The sequence below is a fragment of the Hemitrygon akajei genome, chromosome 11 (assembly GCF_048418815.1).
Source record: "Hemitrygon akajei chromosome 11, sHemAka1.3, whole genome shotgun sequence".
NCBI lineage: Eukaryota > Metazoa > Chordata > Chondrichthyes > Myliobatiformes > Dasyatidae > Hemitrygon > Hemitrygon akajei.
This window is the reverse complement of record NC_133134.1, coordinates 101866323-101893725: the sequence shown is the minus strand read 5'-3', so window position 1 is coordinate 101893725 and position 27403 is coordinate 101866323. Positions and strand designations below refer to the sequence as shown.

Here is a 27403-nt window from a genome sequence, read left to right as displayed (position 1 = left end):
TTCTGATGACTCTGGGCTTGTACTCACTGACGTTCAGAAAAATGTGAGGAGAATCTCACTGAAACCTATTGAATATTGAAAGGCCTTGATATAGTGAATGTCCAGAGTTTATTTCTTATATTGGACCAAAGTCGCAGCCTCAGAATAAGGTGACTGCATTTAGAAACAGAGATGAGGAGGAATTTCTTTATCCAGAGGGTGGTGAAACCAACTCATTGAGTACATTTAAAATGGAGGTCGATAGTTTCTTGATTAGTCAAAGCATTAAAGATTATGAGGAGAAGGCTGGAGAAAGGAGTTGAGAGGGATAATAAATCACCCATGATAGAATGATGGAACAGACTCGATGGGCTAAATGGCCTAATTATACTCCTAGGTCTTATGGTCTTACAATCTATTACAGAGATATCCATCGAGATGGAACACAACCAAAGACTGGATGTGGGTAAGTGCTCCATCTACCAATCGTCCTTGTGCTAATGGCTGTTTTCCTGTCTCAGTTGGCCTGCATTCGGACCCAGTGTTCAGGTGTAAAAATCTACCCTTAGTCTGTAACGGAGATTCATATCCCTTGCATCTGGTCATCTGCAAAATAACCAGCACAAGTTGTTAATGTCTTGAGAGGGTGTGATAGGATGGTGGAGAGTGAATTTCACTCTGTCTGACCCTGGGAGTGTGTGACGGGACGGTGTGCAGGGAGATTCACTCTGTGACTGATCCCTAGAGTGTGTGATGGGACAGTGTGGGGGGAGCTTTGCTCTGTGTCTAACCATGGGAGTGCCTGATGTGATGGTGTAGAGAGAGTGTCACTCTGTTAGACTGTGGGAAAAGTTAATGATAATGGGTACAAATACAAATTCTTAGGGTACTCGTGAGGAGCGGATGTTTCTATAGTGAGAGAATCTTGAACTTGGGTGTCAATCTTTACCAATGGGCACCACAATTTAAACCAGTGATGATTCAAATCTTATTTGCCGCAGAGGATGAGGAGTCTGTGAAACTCTATCCCTCAAGGGGCAGGGGAAGCAAAGACTTTCAATGCTTATGTTGGGAAGTTTGTTATTGGGAAGAGGATGAATGGTCACTGTGACAAGACTAGAATATGGAGTTGAGATATCAGTGATATTAGGCGCGGTCTGATTAAATGGTGAACTGGATCACTGGGCTGAGTGTCGTATTCCTGTTCCTATTCTGTATCTTCACGTCTTCCTCCGTCACAGCATGGGTTTTATAACTGGGGTTTTGTGTTGGCATCAAGCACTAATGATCTGCTGTATTATTACAGTGGAAAGCACGATGCAACATAACAGCGGACTGGATGTGGGTAAGTTCTCACACTTACAACAGATGAGCCCAATAGCTACAGCACTACAATGTTTGTTGTTACAATGTTTTCCTTAAGGGAGAATCTAGAACTTAGGAGTACTGTTTAATAATGGATCTGCCAGTTTAAAGTGAAGATAAGGGAGATAATTGGAAGTCTGTTTAGCAAAAGCAGCGGAAACAGAGGGTTTACGGATTTTCAGAGGGAAGTTCTTCATTAGTATGAAGTGCTAAGCATTTGTCAATGGAACTAGGTTAAGAAACTGTCTATGCAACTTGTAATTAATGGAAGCTCACACTTTATTGTCTCTGTAAAAACAACAGAACTATGCTGACCCCAAGCAAACAATTTAGAATATGAATTCTGCTGTTCCCTTTGTGCCAGTACTCACTCAGACAAATTATCCAATTTATAACACTGGAATAGGGGATCGATCCTTTCTTCTTCCCTTCTCAGAGTTGGGGATTCTTCTTTGTGATGGTGGGTCTCTGAAGAGAGTCTTTGCTGATACCATACCTGAGGTGTCCACTTTTATATTCATTCCTTACCAACTCAGATATTGCCTTCCAGTGTCATTGGCTGTAGGTCATCTGGTTGACCTTTAACATCTTCTTATTGGCTCTGCTCCAGGACAGCATCAACTTATTGCTCTCTTCCCAGCAAAGGACAGTCGGTAATTTATGGCTCTTGTTCTCTTCAGTAACCAGCTCTAATACCCCAGGCAGGCACAGACCTCAACATTCACAAACCTTCATGTTATATCATATCAAAAATAACTCACAAATAACTTCTTATTTGGAAAGCATCTTCAGTCCTGCAGATTACCAGAAGCAACACAATGCTTCCATTAAGATACAGAAAGCAAAGCAACTGCGTCTCACAAAATGGAGGATGTAGAACAGTTTCACAAAACGGCAGCCTCTATCTCCAAGCACATGGCAGGAACAAAGACAATTGATCTGTCTGCATCCAGTGTCCTTGACCCTTTAGAGTTTGACATTTTCTTCCATATTTTAAATCCACCAATGCCAGTAGAAGGGTTACTGTGACAAAACTATGCAGCTCTGGAAGTTGATTCCCGAGAACCTGAACACTGGCTCTGTGAGTCCTGTGGGGAGCTTGAAGGCCCAATGTCACTGCCTCAGAATAGAGGGACTGTTTAGTAAAGAGATGAGGAGGAATTTATTTAGCCAGAGGGTGGTTAAACTGTGGAATTCATTGCCCCGGGTGGATGTGGAGGCCGACTTATTGAGTATATTTAAGGTGGAGGTTGATAGTTTTTTGATTAGTCACAGTGTTAAAAGTTCTGAGGAGAAGGGAGGTTCACTCTGTTTCTAACTCCTGGAGTGTGTGATGGGATGGTGGAGAGGGAGTTTTACTCTATGTCTGATCCCTGGAGGAAGAGATGGGACAGTGTGGAGGTAGATTAATCTGTGTCTAACCATGGGAATGTGTGATGAGACAGTGTGGAGAGATCCTCACTCTGTGTCTGATCCTTGAAGTATGTGATGAGATGGTGGAGAGGGATCTTCACTCTGTCTGAGCTTGGGAGCGTCAATGGATGAGGCAGTGAGAACGTTACTCTGTTAGAATTTGGGGCATCTGAACAGAGATGGGTATGAATGCAAAACCTGAGGGTACTCATAGGAATGGATGTGGAGAGGATGCTTCCTCTAGCGGGAGACTCTCCAACTTGGGTGTTACTCTTTACCAATGGGCTCAATAAATCTTTTTTCTCACAGAGGGTGATGAGTGTGTGGAAGAGGCAGGGAAGGAAATACTTTCAATGCTAATGTTGGGAAGCTTGTCATTAGGAAGAGGATGAAGGGTCACTGGATAAGACTGGACTGTGGAGTAGAGATTTCAGTGATGCTAGGCACAGTTTGTTAAATGACGAACTGGATCTCGGGGCTGAGTTTCCTATTCCTGCTTGGGTATATTTAAAGCCGACGTTGATAGTTTCTTGATTAGTCAGAGTATTACAGTTTATGGGGAGAAGGCAGGGGAATGGAATTCAGAAGCGTAATCAATCAGCTATGATGGAATGGTGCAAAGATGATGGATGATTAGATTAATCCTGCTCCTGTGCCTTATGATCCTGTGGTCTCTTACAGAAATATGCACCCGGAATGCACTTATTCATGAAATATATGTGGGTAAGTGATGCACCATCAATAACTCTCGGAGACGTGAGGTGAGAGATAGGCTTTTATTAGCTGGAAGAGAGCAGTCAGCAGCAAGAGGCCATCACACAACATCCTGGAGACTGAGGGAGGAGCAGTGCCTCCAATCGCCTTTATACAGGGGTCTGTGGGAGGAGCCACAGGAGCAGTCAGCGGGGGCGGGGGGGGGCGTGTCCAGACAGGTATATGTAGTTCACCACAGTAAGATCTCGCTCCTACCAAACTACCTTGTGATGACGGGTGTTCTGACTCAGTTGGTCTTTGCTCAAAACAGAGTTCAGGTGTAAAAATACACCCATAGACTGTGATGGAGATTCATACCCACTGCATCTGGTCATCTGTAAAATAATCCAGCTCATGTTGTTATCGTGCCTAGAAAGTAAGGTGGGATATTGTGGAGGGAGCTTCACTCTGTGTCTGATCAGCAGAGAGACTGATGGGATGGTGTAGAGAAAGCCTCTCTCTCTCTTACTGTATGTGGGGATAGAGATACAACAGGGTCTGTTAAGAGACTCTCAGATAGGTACGTGGAGTTTAGAAAAATAGAGGGCTATGAGCACAACATTGTGGGCTGCAGGTCCTGTAATGTGCTGTAGATTTTTAAGTTCTGTGTTATACAGTTTGGGGAAAGTTTGTAGGGATGTTTAGAAATTCAAATCCTGAGGGCACTTGTTACATTGAGTGTGGAGCAGATGTTTCTGTAGTGAGAGAATCTCGACGTTTGGTGTCACTGTTTACCAATGGACGCCACAATTTAGACCAGTGATGAGTCAAATCTTATTTCTCACCGAGAGTGAGAAGACTGTGAAACTCTCTCTCTCTCATGGGCAGGGAAAACAAATACTTTCAATGCTGATGTTGGAGAGCTTGTCATTAGGAAAAGGGTGAATGGTCACTGTGACAAGACTAGAATATGGAGTTGAAATATCAGTGATGTTAGTTGTGGTCTGATTAAATGGTGAATTGGATCACTGGGCTGAGTGTCGTATTCCTGTTCCTATTCTGTATGTTCATGTCTTCCTCCGTCACAGCATATGTTTTATAACTGGGATTTTGTGTTGGCATCAAGCACTAATGATCTGATGTATTATTACAGTGGAAAGAACAACGATGGAATAAAACTGGTGACTGGATGTCGGTAAGTTCTCACAACTACAACAGATAGATAGATAGATAGATAGATAGATACTTTATTCATCCCCATGGGGAAATTCAACTTTTTTCCAATGTCCCATACACTTGTTGTAGCAAAACTAATTACATACAATACTTAACTCAGTAAAAAATATGATATGCATCTAAATCACTATCTCAAAAAGCATTAATAATAGCTTTTAAAAAGTTCTTAAGTCCTGGCGGTAGAATTGTAAAGCCTAATGGCATTGGGGAGTATTGAGAAGGGCCGAATGGCTATAGGACTCTATGACAGAGTACGTGCAAGGGAATGTGATTAAACATACAACACCCTGACAGGTTTTGACAGGGTGAATGAATGCTGATACACTGCTTTCCTTGAGGGAGAACCTATAACTCTGTGTCTAACTCCTGGAGTGTGTGATGGGATGGCGGAGATGGAGTTTTACTGTATGTCTGATCCCTGGAGGAAGAGATGGGATAGTGTGGAGGGAGATTAATCTGTGTCTGATTATGGGAGAGCCTGATGGGATTTTGTAGAGAATGCTTCACTCTCTTACTCTATGTGGTGGAGGCAGTTCCAACAGGTTCTTTTAAGAGACTCATTGAATTGAATTTCAGTTTATTGTCATTTAGAAACCACAAATGCAATGACACAATGTTCCTCCAGAATGATATCACAAAAGCACATGACAAAACAGAGTACACCAGAAAATCCATATAACGTTTGGCAATCCCCAATACAGAGTCCGGTGAGGCTGCTGCGTATTAATATCGCGCTACCATCTTATCGCATTTCCCGGAAAGGAGCTCCAAATCCAACAGATAAAACAAGACTACCCAGACACACCATAGATAGGTACATGGAGCTTAGAAAAATAGAGGGCTATGAGCAGGTTACATGGTCAGCACAACATTGTGGGCTGAAGAGCCTGTAATGTGCTGTAGATTTTTATGCTCTGTGTTGTACAGTTTGGGGAAAGTTAGCGGGGATGGATACAAATGCAAATCCTGAGGGTACTTGTTATGATGAGTGTGGAGCGGATGTTTCTGTAGTGAGAGAATCTCGACCTTTGGTGTCACTCTTTACCAATGGGCACCACTATCTAAACCAGTGAGAGTCAAATCTTATTTCTCACCAAGGGTGAGGAGTCTGTGAAACTCTCCCTCAGGGCAGGGAAAGCAAATACTTTCAATGCTGATGTTGGAAAAGTTGTCATTGGGAAGAGGGTGAAGGGTCACTGTGACAAGACTAGAATGTGGAATTGAGATATCGGTGATGTTAGGCACGGTCTGATTAAATGGTGAACTGGATCACTGGGCTGAGTGTCGTATTCCTGTTCCTATTCTGTATGTTCACGTCTTCCTCCATCACAACATGGGTTTTATAACTGGGGTTTTGTGTGGGTGTCAAGCACTAATGATCTGCTGTATTGTTACAGTGGAATGAACAACGATGGAACAGAACTGAGGACTGGATGTGGGTAAGTTCTCACAACTACGGCAGTGTCTGTCGCACTCCATGACAGTAAGGGTGTGAAGGAACGTGATTAAACATCCTGACGGGTGTAAACTGGATGAATGAATGCTGATACAATGTTTTCACTGAGGAAGAATTTAGAACGAGGGAATACTGTTTAGTAATGGATCTGCCAGTTTAACCTGGAGATCAGGCAAATGTTGTTTGCAAGACTCTCCCGGAAAGAGCAGTGGAAGCAGAGAGTTTACATGTTTTCATAGGAAAATACCAGTAGACTGAAGTGATACCACAACAGAACTAGGCAGCCATGGAATTGGAGACCTGATGACCAGAGCACCAGCTCTGCAAACCTTCTGGGGATTTGAAGTCTCGATATCTGTGAGTCCGAGTGCAATTGTTACTCCTCTCTTTCTATTCATCAGAAATAGAAAGCGTGGAGTTTGCTTAGAAAGCTGAAAATTCTCAAAGTAGGTAAGTGTCCTGGAGCAGATGGTGTACATCCAGACATTAAGATAGAGGTAGACGAAGAGATTATACAGGCATTCGTAATGATCTTTCAAGATTCACTAGATTCTGGAATTATTTCTGAGGACAGAAAAATTGCTAATGTCACACAATTCTTTCATAAGGGCAGGAGGCAGAAGAAAGGAAATGATATGCCAGTTAACTTGAGCTCTGTGGTTTGGAAGATGTTGTGGCCATTATTAAGGATGTGACTTCACGGTTCTTGGAGGCACATGAGAAAATGGGACACTGTTAGCATGGTTGCGTCAAGAGGAAATCCTGCCTGACAAATGTTGGAATTCTTTGAGGCAGAAAAGACAAAGGAGAGTCAGTGGGTGCAGGTTTCTTGAATTTTCAGAAGGGCCTTTGACTAGTTGCTGCACATGAGGCTGCCTAACATGTCAACAGCCCATGGCATTACAGGAAGGCACGTGGCAGGAGCAAAGACAATTGGTCTGTCTGCTTCCACTGTCCTTGCCTTTAGAGTTTGACATTTTCTTCCATATTTTCAATCCACCAATGCCAGTAGAAGGGTTACTGTGACAAAAGTATGCAGCTCTGGAAGTTGATTCTCGAGAACCTGAACACTGGCTCTGTGAGTCCTGTGGGGAGCTTGAAGGCCCAATGTCACTGCCTCAGAATAGAGGGACTGTTTAGTAAAGAGATGAGGAGGAATTTATTTAGCCAGAGGGTGGTTAATCTGTGGAATTCATTGCCCCGGGTGGATGTGGAGGCCGACTTATTGAGTATATTTAAGGTGGAGGTTGATAGTTTTTAAATTAGTCACAGTGTTAAAAGTTCTGAGGAGAAGGGAGGTTCACTCTGTTTCTAACTCCTGGAGTGTGTGATGGGATGGTGGAGAGGGAGTTTTACTCTATGTCTGATCCCTGGAGGAAGAGATGGGACAGTGTGGAGGTAGATTAATCTGTGTCTAACCATGGGAATGTGTGATGAGACAGTGTGGAGAGATCCTCACTCTGTGTCTGATCCTTGAAGTATGTGATGAGATGGTGGAGAGGGATCTTCACTCTGTCTGAGCTTGGGAGCGTCAATGGATGAGGCAGTGAGAATGTTACTCTGTTAGAATTTGGGGCATCTGAGCAGAGATGAGTATGAATGCAAAACCTGAGGGTACTCATAGGAATGGATGTGGAGAGGATGCTTCCTCTAGTGGGAGACTCTCCAACTTGAGTGTTACTCTTTACCAATGGGCTCAATAAATCTTTGTTTCTCACAGAGGGTGATGAGTGTGTGGAAGAGGCAGGGAAGGGAATACTTTCAATGCTAATGTTGGGAAGCTTGTCATTAGGAAGAGGATGAAGGGTCACTGGATAAGACTGGACTGTGGAGTAGAGATTTCAGTGATGCTAGGCACAGTTTGTTAAATGGTGAACTGGATCTCGGGGCTGAGTTTCCTATTCCTGCTTGGGTATATTTAAAGCCGACATTGATAGTTTCTTGATTAGTCAGAGCATTACAGTTTATGGGGAGAAGGCAGGGGAATGGAATTCAGAAGCGTAATCAATCAGCTATGATGGAATGGAGCAAAGATGATGGATGATTAGATTAATCCTGCTCCTGTGCCTTATGACCCTTTGGTCTCTTACAGAAATATCCACCCGAAATGAAGTCATTCATGGAATATATGTTGGTAGATCTCACTCCTAGTAAACTACCTTGTGATGACGGGTGTTCTGACGCAGTTGGTCTGTGCTCAAAACAGAGTTCAGGTGTAAATATGCGCCCATAGTGTGACGGAGATTCATACCCCTTTCATCTGGTCATTTGCAAAATAATCCAGCTAATGTTGCTACTGTCCTAAGAAAGTATGGTGGGACAGTGTGGAGGGAGCTTCACTCTGTGTCTGATCAGCAGAGAGTCTAATGGGATGGTGTAGAGAGAGCCTCTCTATCTTACTGTATGTGGGGGAGACAGATACAACAGGGTCTTTTAAGAGACTCTTAGATAGGTACATTGTTTAGAAAAATAGAGAGCTATGAGCACAACATTGTGGGCTGTAGGTCCTGTAATGTGCTGTAGATTTTTAAGTTCTGTGTTATACGGTTTGGGGAAAGTTAGTGGGGATGTGCAGAAATTCAAATCCTGAGGAAAATTGTTACGATGAGTGTGGAGCGGATGTTTCTGTAGTGAGAGAATCTCAACATTTGGTGTCACTATTTACCAATGGACACCAGAATTTAAACCAGTGATGAGTCAAATCTTATTTCTCACCAAGAGTGAGGAGTCTGTGAAACCCTGTCCCTCATGAGCAGGGCAAACAAATACTTTCAATGCTGATTTGGAGAGCTTGTCATTAGGAAAAGGGTGAATGGTCACTGTGACAAGACTAGAATATGGAGTTGAGATTTCAGTGATGTTAGGCATGGTCTGATTAAATGGTGAACTGGATCACTGGGCTGAGTGTCGTATTCCTGTTCCTATTCTGTATGTTCACGACTTCCTCTGTCACATCATGTGTTTTATAACTGGGGTTTTGTGTTGGCATCAAGCACTAATGATCTGCTGTATTGTTACAGTGGAAAGCACAACGATGGAACAAAACTGGTGATTGGATGTGGGTAAGTTCTCACACCTACAACAGATGAGCCAAATGGCTATAGGACTCTATGACAGTGTATATGCGGGGGAACGTGATTAAACATACAACACCCTGACGGGTTTTGACAGGGTGAATGAATGCTGATTCATTGCTTTCCTTGCTGGAGAACCTATAACTCAGGAATACTGTTTAATAATGCATTCGCCAGTTTAAAATGAAGATAAGGGAGATACTTTGAAGTCTGTCTGGGAAAAGCAGTGAACACAGAGGGTTTATGAAATTTCAGTGAAAATTTCTTCATTAGTAGGAAGTGTTAAGGATTTGTCAATGGAACTCGGTTAAGGAGCTCTCTATGCAACTTATAATGAATAGAAGCTCACACTTTATGTGTCTGCACAAACAACAGAACTATGCTGACCCCAGGCCAACAATTTAGAATACGAATTCTGCTGTTCCCTTTGTACCATGCTCACTCAGACAAATTATCCAATTTATAACACTGGAATAGGGGATCAATCGTTTCTTCTTCCATCCTCAGGCGTGGGGATTCTTCTTTGTGATGGTGGGTCTCTGAAGAGAGTCTTTGCTGATACCATACCTGAGGTGTCCACTTTTACATTCATTCCTTACCAACTCAAATGTTGCCTTCCAGTGTCATTGGCTGTAGGTCATCTGATTGACATTTAACATCTCTTTATTGGCTCTGCTCCAGGCCAGCATCAACTTATTGCTCTCTTCCCAGCAAAGGACAGTTGGTAATTTATGGCTCTTGTTCTCTTCAGTAACCAGCTCGAATACTCCAGGCAGGCACAGACCTCAACATTCACAAACCTTCATGTTATATCATATCAAAAATAACTCACAAAAGAATAGTGGGGACTCTCAAACTTTCAATGATGATGCTGGAAAGATTGTCATTAGGAAGAGGGTGAAGGATCACTGTGAGAAGTGTAGACTGTGGAGTAGAGATTTCAGTGATGCTAGACATGGTTTATTAAATGATGAACTGGATCACTGTGCTGAGTTTCCTATTCCCACTTGAGTATTTTTAAAGCCAACATTGATAGTTTCTTAATTAGTCAGAGCATTATAGGTTATGGAGAGAAGGCAGGAGAATAGAATTGAGAAGCATAATAAATCAGCCATGATGGAATGGAGCAAACTTGATGAGCTGAATAGATTAATCCTGCTGCTGTGCCTTACGATCCTGTGGTCTGTTACAGAAATATCCACCCGGATGGAACTCATCCAAGGACGATATGTGGGTAAGATCTCGCTCGTACTAAACTACCTTGTGATGATGGGTGTTCTGACTCAGTGGGTCTGGGCTCAAAACAGTGTTCAGCTGTAAAATTACATCCATAGTCTGTGATGTAGATTCATTCCCCCTTCATCTGGTCATCTGCAAAATAATGCAGCTCATATTGTTACCATCCCAAGAGAGTGTGATGGGACAGTGTGGAGGGATCTTTGCTCTGTGTCTGATCAGAGGAGAGACTGATGGGATTGTGTAGAGAGAGCTTCACTCTCTTACTCTATGTGGCAGAGGCAGATACGAACAGGGTCTTTTAAGAAACACAGATAGGTACATGGAGCTTAGAAAATAGAGGGTATGAGCAGGTTACATGGTCAGCATAACATTGTGGGTGAAGGTGTTATGGTCCGGTCCGGAGCCCGTATTCCGGTTCCTGATCCGGTCTGCGGACTCCAGACTCCGGGTCTTGTAGCCGTCCCTCATTTCGCCTTGAGCCCAATTAGTCACACCTGTGGATCATCAAGACTTAAGGAGACGCATCTGATGCCTATCGGCTGACGGTGTATATAAAGGGCTCTGGGACTGAGCATAGTTGGGGGGCATTGTCCTGTTTATGTTATTCTTCTGGTTTGCCCTGTTTATCTGGTTGTCCTGTTCTGTCCTGCTTTTGCTGGCTTGGAGTACTCACCGTCAAGATGAGTTCTGTGAGTGAGTCTGGCAGCCACCGTGGACTGAGCTCTCTTCTTATCCCTTGCCTCTATCGGGTAAGCCATGCTGGATTGCCGTTGCCCGGCGGAGGTCTCTGCCCCATCATATCCCTCGCTGCTGACGGGATGTGCCCCGCAACCTGCCCAGGTGCCCCATGACTTGCCCAGGCCCCCGTGTTCCTGTCTGGGAGGTCCAGGCCCTGCCCAGGAGTTATGCGGCCCGCCCAGAGGACTCTGACCCTTTCTATCCTTTGCTGCAGATGCGTTGTGCCCTCCAACTGCCCAGGTGCCCCACGACTTGCCCAGGCCCCCGTGTTCCTGTCTGGGAGGTCCAGGCCCTGCCCAGGAGTTATGTGGCCCGCTCAGAGGACTCTAACCCCTTCTTATCCCTTCCCTCTGTCGGGTAAGCCAGGCCGGACTGCTGTTGCCCGGCGGGGGACTTGCCTGCCTGAGCTCTGTGATCCTGCCTGTCTAAACTTCAAGACTCTCTCGGAACCCTTGGAATCACCTTGAACACCAGGTCCCTCACGCTCGCCACGGTCCCCACATCTTGTCTATGGTTTAGTTGTCCCGTCCTGCCTCTGGTACTTCAGTGCCTTCGTCCCGCACTTGGTTCCAGTCTCACGCCCCCTTATGACAGAAGGGCCTGTAATGTGCTGTAGATTTTTATGCTCTGTGTTGTACAGTTTGGGGAAAGTTAGCGGGGATGGATACAAATACAAATCCTGAGGGTACTTGTTATGATGAGTGTGGAGCGGATGTTTCTGTAGTGAGAGAATCTCGACCTTTAGTGTCACACTTTACCAATGCGCACCACTATTTAAACCAGTGAGAGTCAAATCTTATTTCTCGCTGAGAGTGAGGAGTCTGTGAAACTCTCTCCCTCAGCGCTGGGAAAGCAAATACTTTCAATGCTGATGTTGGAAAGTTTGTTATTGGAGAGAGGGTGAAGTGTCACTCTGACAAGACTAGAATATGGAGTTGAGATATCAGTGATGTTAGGCACAGTCTGATTAAATGGTGAACTGGATCACTGGGCTGAGTGTCGTATTCCTGTTCCTATTCTGTATGTTCGCGTCTTCCTCCATCACAGCATGGGTTTTATAACTGGGGTTTTGTGTTGGCATCAAGCACTAATGATCTGCTGTATTATTACAGTGGACAGCAGAAGGATGGAACAAAACTGGGGACTGGATGTCGGTAAGTTCTCACAACTACAGAAGTGGGACCGAGTGGCTGTCGGACTCTGTGACTGTAAGGGTTTGAAGGAACGTGATTAAACACTGGAAGAATGACTGCCGATACAATGTTTTCCCTGAGGGATGATTTAGAACGAGGGAATACTGTTCAATAATGCATCTGCCAGTTTAACTGGGAGATCAGGCAAATGTTGTTTGCATGTCTCTCCTGGAAAGAGCTGTGGAAGCAGAGAGGTTACATGTCTTCATAGGAAAATACTTCATTAGACTGAAGCGATACCATGACAAAACTAGGCAGCCATGGAAGTAGAGACATGATGACCAGAGCACCAGCTCTACAAATCTTCTGGAGAAGTTGAAGTCTCGATATCTGTGAGTCCGAGTGCAATTGTTACCCCGCTCTTTCTATTCATCAGAAATAGAAAGAGTGGAGTTTGTTTGGAAAGCTGAAAAGTCTGAAAGTATATAAGGCAGCTGGACCAGATGGTGTACACCCAAGGGTTCAGAAACAGGTAGCCGAAATGATTATACAGGCACTAGTAGTGATCCTTCAAGATGCACTAGATTCTGGAATTATTTCTGAGGACTGAAGAATTGCTAATGTCGCACTTTTCTTTCAGAAGGGAGGGAGGCAGAAGAAAGGAAATGATATGCCAGTTAACTTGAGCTCTGTGGTTTGGAAGATGTTGTGGCCATCATTAAGGATGTGACTTCAGGGTTCTTGGAGGCACATGAGAAAATGGGACACTGTTAGCATGGTTGCGTCAAGAGGAAATCCTGCCTGACAAATGTTGGAATTCTTTGAGGCAGAAAAGACAAAAGATAGTCAGTAGGTACAGTTTTCTTGGATTTTCAGAAGCCCCCTGACTTGGCGCTGCACATGAGGCTGCTCAACATGCTAACAGCCCAAGGTGTTACTGGAAAGATATAACCATGAATAGATAATTGGCAGGAGGCACAGAATGGGAATAAGTCTACTGTTCTGGTTGGTTCGCATTGACTATAGGTGTTCCACAGGGGATAGCATTGGCAATGTTTCTTCCATGTTATATGTCAGTGATTTTGTTGACAAATTTGATGCCTTGTGGCCAAATTTGCAGATGCTACAAAGGTAGGTAGAGAGGCAGGTAGTGTTAAGGAAGCAGGGAGTCTGCAAAATGACATTGACGTATTAGAAAAATGGGCAAAGTGGCAGATAGAATATAGTGTAAGGAAGTGTACTGTCATGCACTTCTACAAGGAATAAAGGTGTAGTCTATGCTTTAAATGGGAGGAATTTCAAAATTCAGACGTGCAAAGAGTCTTATTGTCATCGTGCAGGATTCCCTAAAGGTTAACTTGCAGATTGAGTTGGTGGTAGAAGACAAATGTAAAGTTAGCATTGATTTCAAGAATATAATACAAGAACAAGAATGTAATGCTTAAATTATGTAAGTGATTAGTCTGAGTGCTCTTGTAATATTCTGAGCTGTTTTTAGACCTCAATTAAGAGAAAATGTGCTGGGATTGGAGAGAGTCCAGATGAGGTGGACTAGAATGTTTCCAGGACCAGAAGGGTTAATTCATGAAGAGTGATGGATGCACTTTTTGCACTCGCTGAAGTTAAGAAGAATGAAGGGGGGATCTCACTGAACCCTATTGAATATTAAAAGGCCTTGGTATATTGGATGTCGAGAGGATATTTCCTATAGAGTGTGAGCCTAGGGCCAGAGGTCACAGCCGTACAGTACATTTAGAACCGGAGATGAGGTGGAGTTTGTTTATCCAGTGGATGGTGAAGCTGTGGAATTTCTCACCAAGGGTGAGGAGTCTGTGAAAGTCTCTCTCTCCTGAGCAGGGAAAACAAATACTTTCAATGCTGATGTTGGAAAGGTTGTCATTAGGAAGAGGGTGAAGGGTCACTGTGACAAGACTAGAATATGGAGTTGAGATATCAGTGATGTTGGTCATTATCTGATTAAATGGTGAACTGGATCACTGGGCTGAGTGTCGTATTCCTGTTCCTATTCTGTATGTTCACGTCTTCCTCCATCACAGCATGGGTTTTATAACTGGGGTTTTGTGTTGGGATTAAGCACTAATGATCTGCTGTATTATTACAGTGGAAAGAACAACGATGGAACAAAACTGGTGACTGGATGTGGGTAAGTTCTCACAACTACAACAGTGTCTGTTGCACTCCATGACTGTAAGGGTGTGATGGAACGTGATTAAACATCCTGACGGGTGTAGACTGGATGAATGAATGCTGAATGCTCTGCAAATCTTCTGGGGTTGTTGAAGTCTCGATATCTGTGAGTCCGAGTACAATTGTTACTCCTCTCTTTCTATTCATCAGAAATAGAAAGCGTGGAGTTTGCTTAGTAAGCTGAAAAGTCTCAAAGTAGATAAGACACCTGGAGCAGATGGTGTACATCCAGACATTAAGATAGAGGTAGACGAAGAGATTATACAGGCATTAGTAATGATCTTTCAAGATTCACTAGATTCTGGAATTATTTGAGGACAGAAAAATTGCTAATGTCACACAATTCTTTCATAAGTGCGGGAGGCAGAAGAAAGGAAATGATATGCCAGTTAACTTGAGCTCTGTGGTTTGGAAGATGTTGTGGCCATTATTAAGGATGTGACTTCACGGTTCTTGGAGGCACATGAGAAAATGGGACACTGTTAGCATGGTTGTGTCAAGAGGAAATCCTGCCTGACAAATGTTGGAATTCTTTGAGGCAGAAAAGACAAAGGAGAGTCAGTGGGTGCAGGTTTCTTGAATTTTCAGAAGGGCCTTTGACTAGTTGCTGCACATGAGGCTGCCTAACATGTCAACAGCCCATGGCATTACAGGAAGGCACGTGGCAGGAGCAAAGACAATTGGTCTGTCTGCTTCCACTGTCCTTGCCTTTAGAGTTTGACATTTTCTTCCATATTTTCAATCCACCAATGCCAATAGAAGGGTTACTGTGACAAAACTATGCAGCTCTGGAAGTTGATTCCTGAGAACCTGAACACTGGCTCTGTGAGTCCTGTGGGGAGCTTGAAGGCCCAATGTCACTGCCTCAGAATAGAGGGACTGTTTAGTAAAGAGATGAGGAGGAATTTATTTAGCCAGAGGGTGGTTAATCTGTGGAATTCATTGCCCCGGGTGGATGTGGAGGCCAACTTATTGAATATATTTAAAGTGGAGGTTGAGAGTTTCTTGATTAGTCAGTGTTAAAAGTTCTGAGGAGAAGGGAGGTTCAGTCTGTGTCTGATTCCTGGAGTGACTCCTCTAGCGAGAGACTCTCGAACTTGGGTGTTACTCTTTACCAATGGGCTCAATAAATCTTTGTTTCTCACAGAGGGTGATAAGTGTGTGGAAGAGGCAGGGAAGGAAATACTTTCAATGGTAATGTTGGGAAGCTTGTCATTAGGAAGAGGATGAAGGGTCACTGGATAAGACTGGACTGTGGAGTAGAGATTTCAGTGATGCTAGGCATGGTTTGTTAAATGGTGAACTGGATCTCGGGGCTGAGTTTCCTATTCCTGCTTGGGTATATTTAAAGCCGACATTGATAGTTTCTTGATTAGTCAGAGTGTTACAGGTTATGGGGAGAAGACAGGGGAATGGAATTCAGAAGCATAATCAATCAGCTATGATGGAATAGAGCAAAGATAATAGATGATTAGATTAATCCCGCTCCTGTGCCTTATGATCCTGTGGTCTCTTACAGAAATATCCACCCGAAATGAAGTCATTCATGGAATATATGTGGGTAAGATCTCGCTCCTACTAAACTACCTTGTGATGATGGGTGTTCTGACTCAGTTGGTCTGTGCTCAAAACAGAGTTCAGGTGTAAAAATGCACCCATATACTGTGATGGAGATTTATACCTTCTGCATCTGTCAGCTGCAAAATAATCCAGCTAATGTTGCTACTGTCCCAAAGAAGTTTGGTGGGACATTGTGGAGGGAGCTTCACTCTGTGGGTTGTCAGGGGAGAGACTGATGGGATGGTGCAGAGAGAGCTTCTCTCTCTCACTCTATTGGGAAGGCAGGTACAACAGGGTCTGTTAAGAGACTCTCAGATAGGTACATGGAGTTCAGAAAAATAGAGAGCTATGAGCACAACATTGTGGGCTGCAGGTCCTGTAATGTGCTGTAGATCTTTAAGTTCTGTGTTACACGGTTTGGGGAAGGTTAGCGGGGATGTGTCAAAATTCAAGTCCTGAGAGTACTTGTTACGATGAGTGTGGAGCAGATGTTTCTGTAGTGAGAGAATCTCGATGTTTGGTGTCACTGTTTACCAATGGGCACCACAATTTAAACCAGTAATGAGTCAAATCTTATTTCTCACCAAGAGTGAGGAGTCTGTGAAACTCTCTCCCTCAGCGCTGGGAAAGCAAATACTTTAAATGCTGATGTTGGAAAGGTTATCATTGGGAAGAGGGTGAAGGGTCACTGACAAGACTAGAATATGGAGTTGAGATATCAGTGATGTTAGGCGCGGTCTGATTAAATGGTGAACTGGATCACTGGGCTGAGTGTCGTATTCCTGTTCCTATTCTGTGTCTTCACGTCTTCCTCCGTCACAGCATGGGTTTTATAACTGGGGTTTTGTGTTGGCATCAAGCACTAATGATCTGCTGTATTGTTACAGTGGAAAGAACAACAATGGAACAAAACTGGTGACTGGATGTCGGTAAGTTCTCACAACTACAACAGATGGGCCAAATGGCTATAGGACTCTATGACAGTGTATGTGCAGGGGAACGTGATTAAACATAACACACCCTGACGGGTTTTGACAGGGTGAATGAATGCTGATTCATTGCTTTCCTTACGGGAGAACCTATAACTCGGGAATACTGTTTAATAATGGATCCGCCAGTTTAAAATGATAAGGGAGATATTTTGAAGTCTGTCTGGCAAAAGCAGTGGAAACAGAGGGTTTACAAAATTTCAGATAAAAGTTCTTCATTAGTATGAAGTGTTAAGCATTTGTCAATGGAACTAGGTTAAGAAACTCTGTGCAATTTGTAATTAATGGAAGCTCACACTTTATTGCGTTACGAACCTTGTAACTGGGTCACTTACCAGCAAAGATAGAGAGGTCAGTTGAAGTCTGATGGTACTATTTTTAACAGTATTTATTAGTAAAAATACACAAAAATAATCAATGCAAACATACAGATAATATACGTCGTCAATACTAAATCTAAAAGTGCGGGTATAATAATAATCAATAAGAAATAGCTCTATCGTTGTCTAGGGGATAATGTATTGTCCGATGGAAATATAAAAGTCACTCAGTTCATGCACCCTGCAGCCTTGGTTGGAGTCGAGAGAGAGATTTTTAGAAACTTGCCAATTCCTTTTATGATTTCGATCCGTCAGAGTCTCGTTGGTGTGGCCGTTCACTTGTGGCCTCTCCTTTAGCTAAGCCGTTCTTCCGTGGTAAGGCTGCCAATCCCAGGCAAAGGGAAAGGATGCACGCGAGCCTCACTGGCTGTCACTATTAAACGCTGTCACTGGCTTTCCAGCGTTTCTCCTGGTGCGTCTCAAGGGGTTGTTCCCCAGACCCTCTTTTATCCTTACTCACGGGGTCTCAGATGTCAATCAGGTTGGGATGATGCAATCCCTCAACCAGCCCACCCTGGTCATCCCCTAAGGGCTTCAATGAATAGTACAGTACTCAATACACAATTCTGTCTCCAAGAGACAATGGCCGTTATCCGTGGCTTTGTCTTGCTGAGGCCAGGACACATTCCAAAACCTTGCGGATTCTCTCTCATTTCCTGGGTCCCAGACCTGAATTAATAGCGATCTTGCGATTCTCAAGAAGGAGGGGGCTACTTTGTACCCTTCGGCCCCTCAGAGTTGTGGCACATTCGTAACACCCCCTTCCTTCAAAGCTTTTTTACCATCGGTAGAAATGAATTAATACAGAGTCTTACAGGAGTTCAGAATCTAACACAATACAAGAGTTTTTTTTTCACTACAGAGTAATACAGTTATACATTCCATTCAGCATCTAAACAGTTAACGATTACATTGTCACTTCCTTTAATATCTTAACATCTTGTACCTTAATAAATTCTTGTAGCATCAGACTCCAATTTAATAACTACCTATTTTTATTCCTTCAGCAAACAAAAACTAAAGAGTTGTGATCTTAGCTTACGCGTATACTACAAAAGTTCATGCAAAATACTAATCTTTATGTTACTTTCAACCTTAACAGTCAATCTTCCATGGGGGCTGTCTTTATTATTCACATGCTTTGTCGAAATCCCTTAAAACTGGACCCTGCTATTTAAAAATGGCATCCTGTCAACCCTCGCCCCTTTTCCAGTTAACTCCCACGTGGTTAACTTGTATACTAGTGTGGAATAGGTTTTCGCATGCTCCTTTCATAGGAGTTATTTTATCAACAATGTGTTCCAAACTTAGACCATTTTCTGAATTTCCACACAATTCTCTAATTTTAAGCAAGTTGCTAGTTTTCTCTTCAGGACCCTTCATGCTATTAGTTTTCAGTTTAAACTCTTTGTTCAAACAGCATTTCAAATTCTGCTTTTTCACAGCACACTCTTGAATAACAATAGCGTGTGGGGCACCTTTACATTCCAACTCAACCTGTAATTGATTCGCAGGCACCGCGGTACCAAGCCATTGTCTCTGTAGCCTGGTGGCTGCTTCTGACATCAATCCAGACTTTAAATTTTCTTCATTCAATTTAGGAACTACACTTTTCCCTTTTCCTTCAATAATAATATTCACCTCACCACCTTTTATCTCCTTACTAACTTTTAACACACCTTCGAACACAAACAACTGGGAATTCTCACTTCCCACTATTACCAAGGTTAACCCTTTCTTCACTGAACCAAGTCCATCTGACCCACAAGGACTGCATTCCTTTTCAACTGAATCCAATACCTCAGACTTTTTCTGAGCTCCATTACTAGGTTCAGTACCACGTGCATCCACATCTTGAACACACTCAAACGGGACATTTGCCTCTTCCAGGCTTTCAATACCTGTACCCCTTTTCAAATTCTAAATTCCCCTGATCCTCCCAGCTACTCTCTGGGCAACTCCCTTCTGGAGTAAACTCAACCCCGCGGGCTGGAACAACCTCATCTGCCAACCCAGCAGACTTCTTCAAGGTAATGGCATCCTCTTCATCTAGGACTGCCCTCATTTCATTATCGGGAACACTTTTAGAATTTTCAACTTCTTCAAGCAGTTCTACCAAACCAGACAGATCATCCATGTCCAACCCTGGACCTTTTAACAGCCTTATCTGTTTCTCATCTTTACTTTGTGCCTCTATAAATTTCCTCCTGGCTAAGGGCAGGACTACCTCCTCTCCCTTACTCTCTTTCACTTTCCTATTCTCCGTTTTTCCACCCTCTAAATCCTCTTGGTACAGGGTTAGTAAAAACGTCTCGGCCAAATCGATACCGGCCGGATTTAAACTGGTCTCGTTCTCAGCTGCCTTTCTCGACATGCTGCGAGTGATCATGCATGCGGGATAGATCTTGGAATCTAGGGGTGGGACCTCAACACTTTCAGGCTGGCTCATCAGCTTCATTGCTGACCAAATCTTACCACCGGCTAAATCGTAACCCAGAAGGACGTCCATGTCAGTTCTTGGGAATTCTGATCGCACCCCTATTTCAACTGGTCCGGATACCAGCTCACAATTTATAATGATCCTATGCAAGGGCACCGCTTCTGTCCCTTTTCCTATTCCTCTCAAAGCTACCATTCCAGTCTTGCGACCAAAATCCAGTACCTTACTGCTAAGCAATGACAGTTCAGCTCCCGTGTCTCTCCAGATCCGCACTGGAACTGGTGTGTCTCCCTCTCTCACAGACACGGTTCCTTCTGAAATACATTTCTCAGACCCTTCTCGTACTCTGTCTACCTGGGGCTCTCTCATCGATTTACTGATCACCACAGCACATCCTATAGGGACTGCTGCTTTCCATTTTCCTGTCTCCTTCCTCGGAGCAAGGCACTTAGATGCAATATGACTCACCTTTCCACAATTAAAACGGGTCAAGCCAGGACCTCTCCTGCTGTCTTGCCTCTCCTCCTCCTTAATTTTACCGTTAGCTCCCGGCGAGATCTCTGCCTCAGCCGGCGGGCTTTCTCTACCGTTCCCACGGTCTCTCTGGTAACTTTTATTTGAGGAAAACTTTGTCTTGTGGGTTAGGGCATATTCATCTGCGAACCTAGCAAATTCGGAGATGGACTTATTCGGCTTCTCATTCAAATACATCCGGATATCATCCGAAACACAACCTTTAAATTCCTCAATCAGAATTAACTCCCTGAGATGCCAAAAATCTTCTTCCACTATTTCTGCTGCACACCAATGATCCAAGAGCACACCCTTCTCCTAGGCAAACTCGGTATACGTCTGATTCCACCCTTTCTTTAAATTTCTGAACTTTTGTCTATACGCTTCAGGTACCAATTCATAGGTCCGAAGAATGGCCTCCTTTACTTTCTCATAATTCTCAGACTCCTCCTCCTCCATGGACAACGCTGCATATGCCCGTTGTGCCTTCCCTTTTAACACACTTTGTAACAACGCCGCCCATTGCTATTTGGGCCACTTCTGACTCTCTGCCACCTTTTCAAAATGCAAGAAATAGCTTTCAACATCCGTCTCCTCGAACGGAGGTACTAACCTAAACTCCCGACTAACATTAAACCGCTCCTCTCGGTCGGGCCCTTGAGCTCTTCGCTCTTGCCTTAACTTCTCCATGTCCAAGTCATGTTGCCTCTGTTTCTCTTTCTCCTCGTACTCTCTCTCCTTCTCGGCTCACTCCCTCTCTTTCTTGGCCATTTCTTTCTCTTTTTCAGCTGCTTCCAGCTGTTTTAGCTGAATTTCATGCTCCCTTTGTTTCTCAGCTCTTTCCTGCTCTTTTTCTCTCTCGGCTCTTTCCTTTTCCTTTTCAGCTGCTTCCAGCAGTTTTAACTTAATTTCATGTTCCAACCTTAATTTCTCCAACTCTAACTGAGCCGTCCCACTAGCTCAGCCTTTTATCAGGGATATCACCTTTTCAGGGATATTTTCCAATACCTCAGCCGAAAACACATTCTTCACAATATAATACTGAGTTATGGCCCTCCGCACCTCCCGCTTTTTCATTGACAACCTCACCTCTGCGAGGTTTAGTCCTTTCGCAATATTTATTAAGTCTGACTTTGTGGCAGCCTCTAGCGCCTCCAGAGTCGGGTTTTCTATAACATCCACGTCCATCTTTGCTGGTTTCCCTCTGGCTACCCGCGCAACCAGATCCAAGTTTGGACTTACAAGCCCGATTCACTAGCCCTCCAATTTGGTATCAAATCCTGAGACAAGATCCCCACTTTGTTACGAACCCTGTAACTGGGTCACTTACCAGCAAAGATAGAGAGGTCCGTTGAAGTCTGATGGTACTATTTTTAACAGTATTTATTAGTAAAAATACACAAAAATAATATCAATGCAACCATACAGATAATATACGTCGTCAATACTAAATCTAAAAGTGTGGGTATAATAATAATCAATAAGAAATAGCTCTATCGTTGTCTAGGGGATAATGTATTGTCCGATGGAAATATAAAAGTCACTCAGTTCATGCACCCTGCAGCCTTGGTTGGAGTCGAGAGAGAGATTTTTAGAAACTTGCCAATTCCTTTTATGATTTTGATCCGTCAGAGTCTCGTTGGTGTGGCCATTCACTTGTGGCCTCTCCTTTAGCTAAGCCGTTCTTCTGTGGTAAGGCTGCCAATCCCAGGCAAAGGGAAAGGATGCACGCGAGCCTCACTGGCTGTCGCTATTAAACGCTGTCACTGGCCTTCCAGCGTTTCTCCTGGTGCGTCTCAAGGGGTTGTTCCCCAGATCCTTTTTTATCCTTACTCACGGGGTCTCAGATGTCAATCAAGTTGGGATGATGCAATCCCTCAACCAGCCCACTCTGGTCATCCCCTGAGGGGCTTCAATGAATAGTACAGTACTCAATACACAATTTCGTCTCCAAGAGACAATGGCCGTTATCCGTGGCTTTGTCTTGCTGAGGCCAGGACACATTCCAAAACCTTGTGGATTCTCTCTCATTTCCTGGGTCCCAGACCTGAATTAATAGCGATCTTACGATTCTCAAAAAGGAGGGGGCTACTTTGTACCCTTCGGCCCCTCAGAGTTGTGGCACATTCGTAACAATTGTCTCTGCAACTTAGAATATGAATTCTGCTGTTCCCTTTGTGCCAGTACTCACTCAGGCAAATTGTCCAATTTATAACACCAGAATAGGGGATAGATCCTTCTTCCATCCTCTGGCATGGGTATTCTTCCTTGCGATGGTGGGTCTCTGAAGAAAGTTTTGGCTGATAGCATACTTGAGGTGTTCACTTTTATATTCATTCCTTACCATTTCAAATATTGCCCTCCAGTGTCATTGGCTGTAGGTCATCTGATTGACCTTTAACATCTTTTTATTGGCTCTGCTCCAGGCCAGCATCAATTTATTGCTCTCTTCCCAGCAAAGGACAGTCGGTAATTTATGGCTCTTGTTCTCTTCAATAACCAGCTTGAATACTCCAGGCAGGCACAGACCTCAACATTCACAAACCTTTATGTCATATTATATCAAAAACAACTCACAAAAGAATAGTGGGGACTCTCGAACTTCCAATGGTGATGCTGGAAAGATTGTCATTAGGAAGAGGTAGAAGGATCACTGTGAGAAGTGTAGACTGTGGAGTAGAGATTTCAGTGATGCTAGACATGGTTTATTAAATGATGAACTGGATCACTGGGCTGAGTTTCCTATTTCCACTTGAGTATTTTTAAAGCCAACATTGATAGTTTCTTAATTAGTCAGAGCGTTACAGGTTATGGAGAGAAGGCAGGAGAATGGAATTGTGAAGCACAATAAATCAGCCATGATGGAATGGAGCAAACTGGATGGGCTGAATAGATTAATCCTGCTGCTGTGCCTTACGATCCTGTGGTCTGTTACAGAAATATCCACCCGGATGGAACTCATCCAAGGACGATATGTGGGTAAGATCTCACTCGTACCAAACTACCTTGTGATGATAGGTGTTCTGACTCAGTGGGTCTGGGTTCAAAACAGTGTTCAGTTGTAAAATTACATCCATAGTCTGTGACGTAGATTCATTCCCCCTTCATCTGGTCATCTGCAAAATAATCCACCTCGTACTTAGATAGGTACATGGAGCTTAGAAAAATAGAGGGCTATGAGCAGGTTACATGGTCAGCACAACATTGTGGGCTGAAGGGCCTGTAATGTGCTGTAGATTTTTACGCTCCATGTTGTACAGTTTGGGGAAGGTTAGTGGGGATGGATACAAATCCAAATCCTGAGGGTACTTGTTATGATGGGTGTGGAGCGGATGTTTCTGTAGTGAGAGAATCTCGACCTTTGGTGTCACACTTTACCAATGCGCACCGCAATTTAAACCCGTGATGAGTAAAGTCTTATTTCTCACAGAGGGTGAGGGGTCTGTGAAACTCTCCCTCAAGGGCAGGGAAAGCAAATACTTTCAATGCTGATGTTGGAAAGTTTGTTATTGGAGAGAGGGTGAATGGTCACTGTGTCAAGACTAGAATGTGGAGTTGAGATATCAGTGATGTTAGGCACGGTCTGATTAAATGGTGAACTGGATCACTGGGCTGAGTGTCGTATTCCTGTTCCTATTCTGTATGTTCACGTCTTCCTCCGTCACAGCATGGGTTTTATAACTGGGGTTTTGTGTTGGCATCAAGCACTAATGATCTGCTGTATTGTTACAGTGGAATGAACAACGATGGAACAAAACTGGTGACTGGATGTCGGTAAGTTCTCACAACTACAGAAGTGGGACCGAGTGGCTGTCGGACTCTATGACTGTAAGGGTTTGAAGGAATGTGATTAAACATCCTGACTGGATGAATAAATGCCGATACAATGTTTCCCCTGAGGGATAAGTTAGAATGAGGGAGTACTGTTCAATAATGGATCTGCCAGTTTAACCTGGAGATCAGGCAAATGTTGTTTGCCGGTCTCTCCCGGAAAGAGCAGTGGAAATAGAGAGGTTACATGCTTTCATGGGAAAATACTTCATCAGATTGAAGTGATACTGTGAGAAAACTAGGCAGCCATGGAAGTGGAGACCTGAAGACTAGAGCTCCAGCTCTGTAAATCTTCTGGGGATGTTGAAGTCCCGATATCTGGGAATCCGATTGCAAATGTTACTCCGCTCTTTTTATTCATCAGGAATAGAAAGTGTGGAGTTTGCTTAGTAAGCTGAAAAGTCTCAAAGCATATAAGTGACCTGGAACAGATGGTGTACATCCAGGCGTTCAGAAGGAGGGGGATGAAGAGATTATACAGGCATTAGTAATGATCTTTCAAAATTCATGAGATTCTGGAATTATTTCTGAGGATTGTAAAATTGCTAATGTCACACCATACTTTCAGAAGTGAGGGAGGCAGAAGAAAGGAAAAATATACCAGTTAACCAAAACAAAAAAAAAGAAGAAAATTTTAAAAAATGGAGCGTAGAAGGTTGATAGGGGACTTGATAGAGGTATTTAAAATTATGAGGGCGATTGATGATGTTGTTGGGGATAGGCTTTTTCCATTGAGAGTAGGAGAGATTCAAACAAGAGGGCATGAGTTGAGAGTTAAGGGGCAAAAGTTTAAGGGTAACACGAGGGGGAATTTCTTTACTCGGAGAGCGGTAGCTGTGTGGAACGAGCTTCCAGTAGAAGTGGTAGAGACAGATTCGGTATTGTCATTTAAAGTAAAATTGGATAGGTATATGGACAGGAAAGGAATGGAGGGTTATGGGCTGAGTGCGGGCCAGTGGGACTAGGTGAGAGTAGGGACTAGTGCGAGACAGTGGGACTAGGTGTTCAGCATGGATTAGAAGGGCTGAGATGACCTGTTTCCATGCTGTAATTGTTATATGGTTTAACTTGAGCTCTGTGGCTTGGAAGATGCTGTGGCCACCATTAAGGATGTGACTTCAGGGTTCTTGGAGGCACATGAAAACATGACACAGCGTTAGCGTGTTGCCTTGAGAGAAAATCTTCCCTGACAAATCTGTTGGAATTCTTTGAGGCAGAAAAGACAAAGGAGAGTTAGTGGGTACTGTTGTCATGAATTTTCAGAAGGCCCTTGACAAGTTGCTGCACATGCGGCTGCTGAACATGCTAACAGCTGATGGTATTACAGAAAACATCCGAGCATGGATATAGCAGTGGCGGAAGGCAGAATGGGAAAATGTCTGCTATTCTGGTTGGTTTGTGATGGCTATAGGTGTTCCACAGGGGATAGTATTGGCAATGCTTCTTCCACATTATATGTCAATGACTTAGATGACAAAATTGATGTTTTGCTGGCGATACAAAGGTAGGTAGTGAGGCAGGTAGTGTAGATGAAGCAGGGAGTCTGCAAAATGGACAAAATGTCAGATAGAATGTAGTTCTATCATGGTCATGCATTTCGATAAAAGGAATAAAGGTGTAGACTACATTTTAAATGGGAGGAAATTCAACAATCAGAAGTGCAAAGAGACTTGGATGTCATCCTGCAGGATTCTCTAAAGATGAACTTGCAGATTGAGTTGGTGGCAAGAAGGCAAATTCAATGTTAACATTGATTTTAAGAAGAATATTTTACAAGTAGAAGAATGTAATGCGGAAACTATGTAAGTGATTAGTTTGAGTGCGCTTGTAATATTCTGAGCTGTTTTCGGACCTCATCTAAGAGAAAATGTGCTGGGATTGGAGAGAGTCCAGATGAGGTGGACTAGAATGTTTCCGGAACCAAAAGGGTTAATGCATGAAGAGTGTTTGATGCACTTCTTGCAGTCACTGAAGTTCAGAGGAATGAAGGGGGGGGGGGGGGGTCTCACTGAACCCTAGTGAATATTAAAAGTCCTTGGTATATTGGATGTTGAGAGGATATTTCCTATAGTGTGTGAGCCTAGGGCCAGAGATCACAGCCGTACAGTACATTTAGAACCAGAGATGAGGTGGAATTTCTTTATCCAAAGGGTGGTGAAGCTTTGGAATTCATTGACACAGATAGCCCTGGAAGCCAAGTAATTGGGTATATTTAAAGCTGACATTGATAATTTCTTGATTAGTCAGAACATTACAGGTTATGGGGAGAAGGAAGGAGAATAGAATTGTGAAGCATAATAAATCAGCTATGATGGAATGGAACAAACTTGATGGGCTGAATAAATTAAAACTGCTCCTATGCCTTATGATCCTGTGGTCTATTACAGAAATATGCACCTGGATGGAACTCATTCATGGGCTATATTTTGCTAAGATCTCGCTCCTACCAAACTACCTTGTGATGACGGGTGTTCTGACTTGGTTGGTCTGGGCTCAAAACAGTGTTCAGCTGTAAAAATCCACCCATAGTCTGTGACGGAAATTCATTCCCCCTGCATCTGGTCATCTGTGAAATAATTCACCTCATATCGTTCCTGTTCCAAGAGAGTGTGATGGGACAGTGTGGAGGGATCTTCACTCTGTGTCTGACCCTGGGAGAGTGTGATGGGACAGTGTGGAGGGATCTTCACTCTGTGTCTGACCATGGGAGAGCCTGATAGGATGGTGTACTCTCTCATTTGATGTGGTGGCGGCAGATAGAATAGTGCCTTTTAAGAGACTCTTAGATAGGTACATGGAGCTTAGAAAAATAGCGGGGTATGAGCAGGTTACATGGTCAGCTCAACAGTGTGGGCTGAAGGGCCTGTAATGTGCTGTAGATTTTAGCGGGGTTAGTGGGGATGGCTACAAATACAAATCCTGATGTTACAATGAGTGAGGAGTGGATGTTTCTGTAGTGAGAGAATCTCGAACTTTGGTGTCGCTGTTTACCAATGGGCACCACTACTTAAACCAGTGAGAGTCAAATCTTATTTCTCACAGAGGGTGAGGAGTCTGTGAAACTCTCCCTCAAGGGCAGGGAAAGCAAATATTTTCAATGCTGATGTTAGAAAGTTTGTCATTAGGAAGAGGGTGAATGGTCACTGTGACAAGACT

At 43.6% G+C, this 27403-nt stretch overlaps 1 protein-coding gene across 4 annotated transcripts in view; it reads left to right on the top strand.

The window, feature by feature from the left end:
* Positions 1 to 408: 408 nt before the first annotated feature.
* The window catches only part of LOC140735168 (otoancorin-like), a 105936-nt gene continuing 78941 nt past the window's right edge, over positions 409 to 27403 (top strand). For 2 of the 4 annotated variants that reach the window (XM_073059960.1, XM_073059959.1), the window contains exons 1-13: positions 409 to 445; positions 1286 to 1324; positions 3439 to 3480; positions 4604 to 4645; positions 6084 to 6125; positions 9163 to 9204; positions 10409 to 10450; positions 12306 to 12347; positions 14449 to 14490; positions 16054 to 16095; positions 16982 to 17023; positions 23354 to 23395; positions 24149 to 24190. In XM_073059960.1, the coding sequence (XP_072916061.1) occupies positions 440 to 445; positions 1286 to 1324; positions 3439 to 3480; positions 4604 to 4645; positions 6084 to 6125; positions 9163 to 9204; positions 10409 to 10450; positions 12306 to 12347; positions 14449 to 14490; positions 16054 to 16095; positions 16982 to 17023; positions 23354 to 23395; positions 24149 to 24190 (507 nt within the window). In that variant the 5' untranslated portion in view covers positions 409 to 439. The remainder of the gene's footprint in view (positions 446 to 1285; positions 1325 to 3438; positions 3481 to 4603; positions 4646 to 6083; positions 6126 to 9162; positions 9205 to 10408; positions 10451 to 12305; positions 12348 to 14448; positions 14491 to 16053; positions 16096 to 16981; positions 17024 to 23353; positions 23396 to 24148; positions 24191 to 27403) is intronic. The other 2 variants (XM_073059961.1, XM_073059962.1) reach the window with 2 other exon arrangements.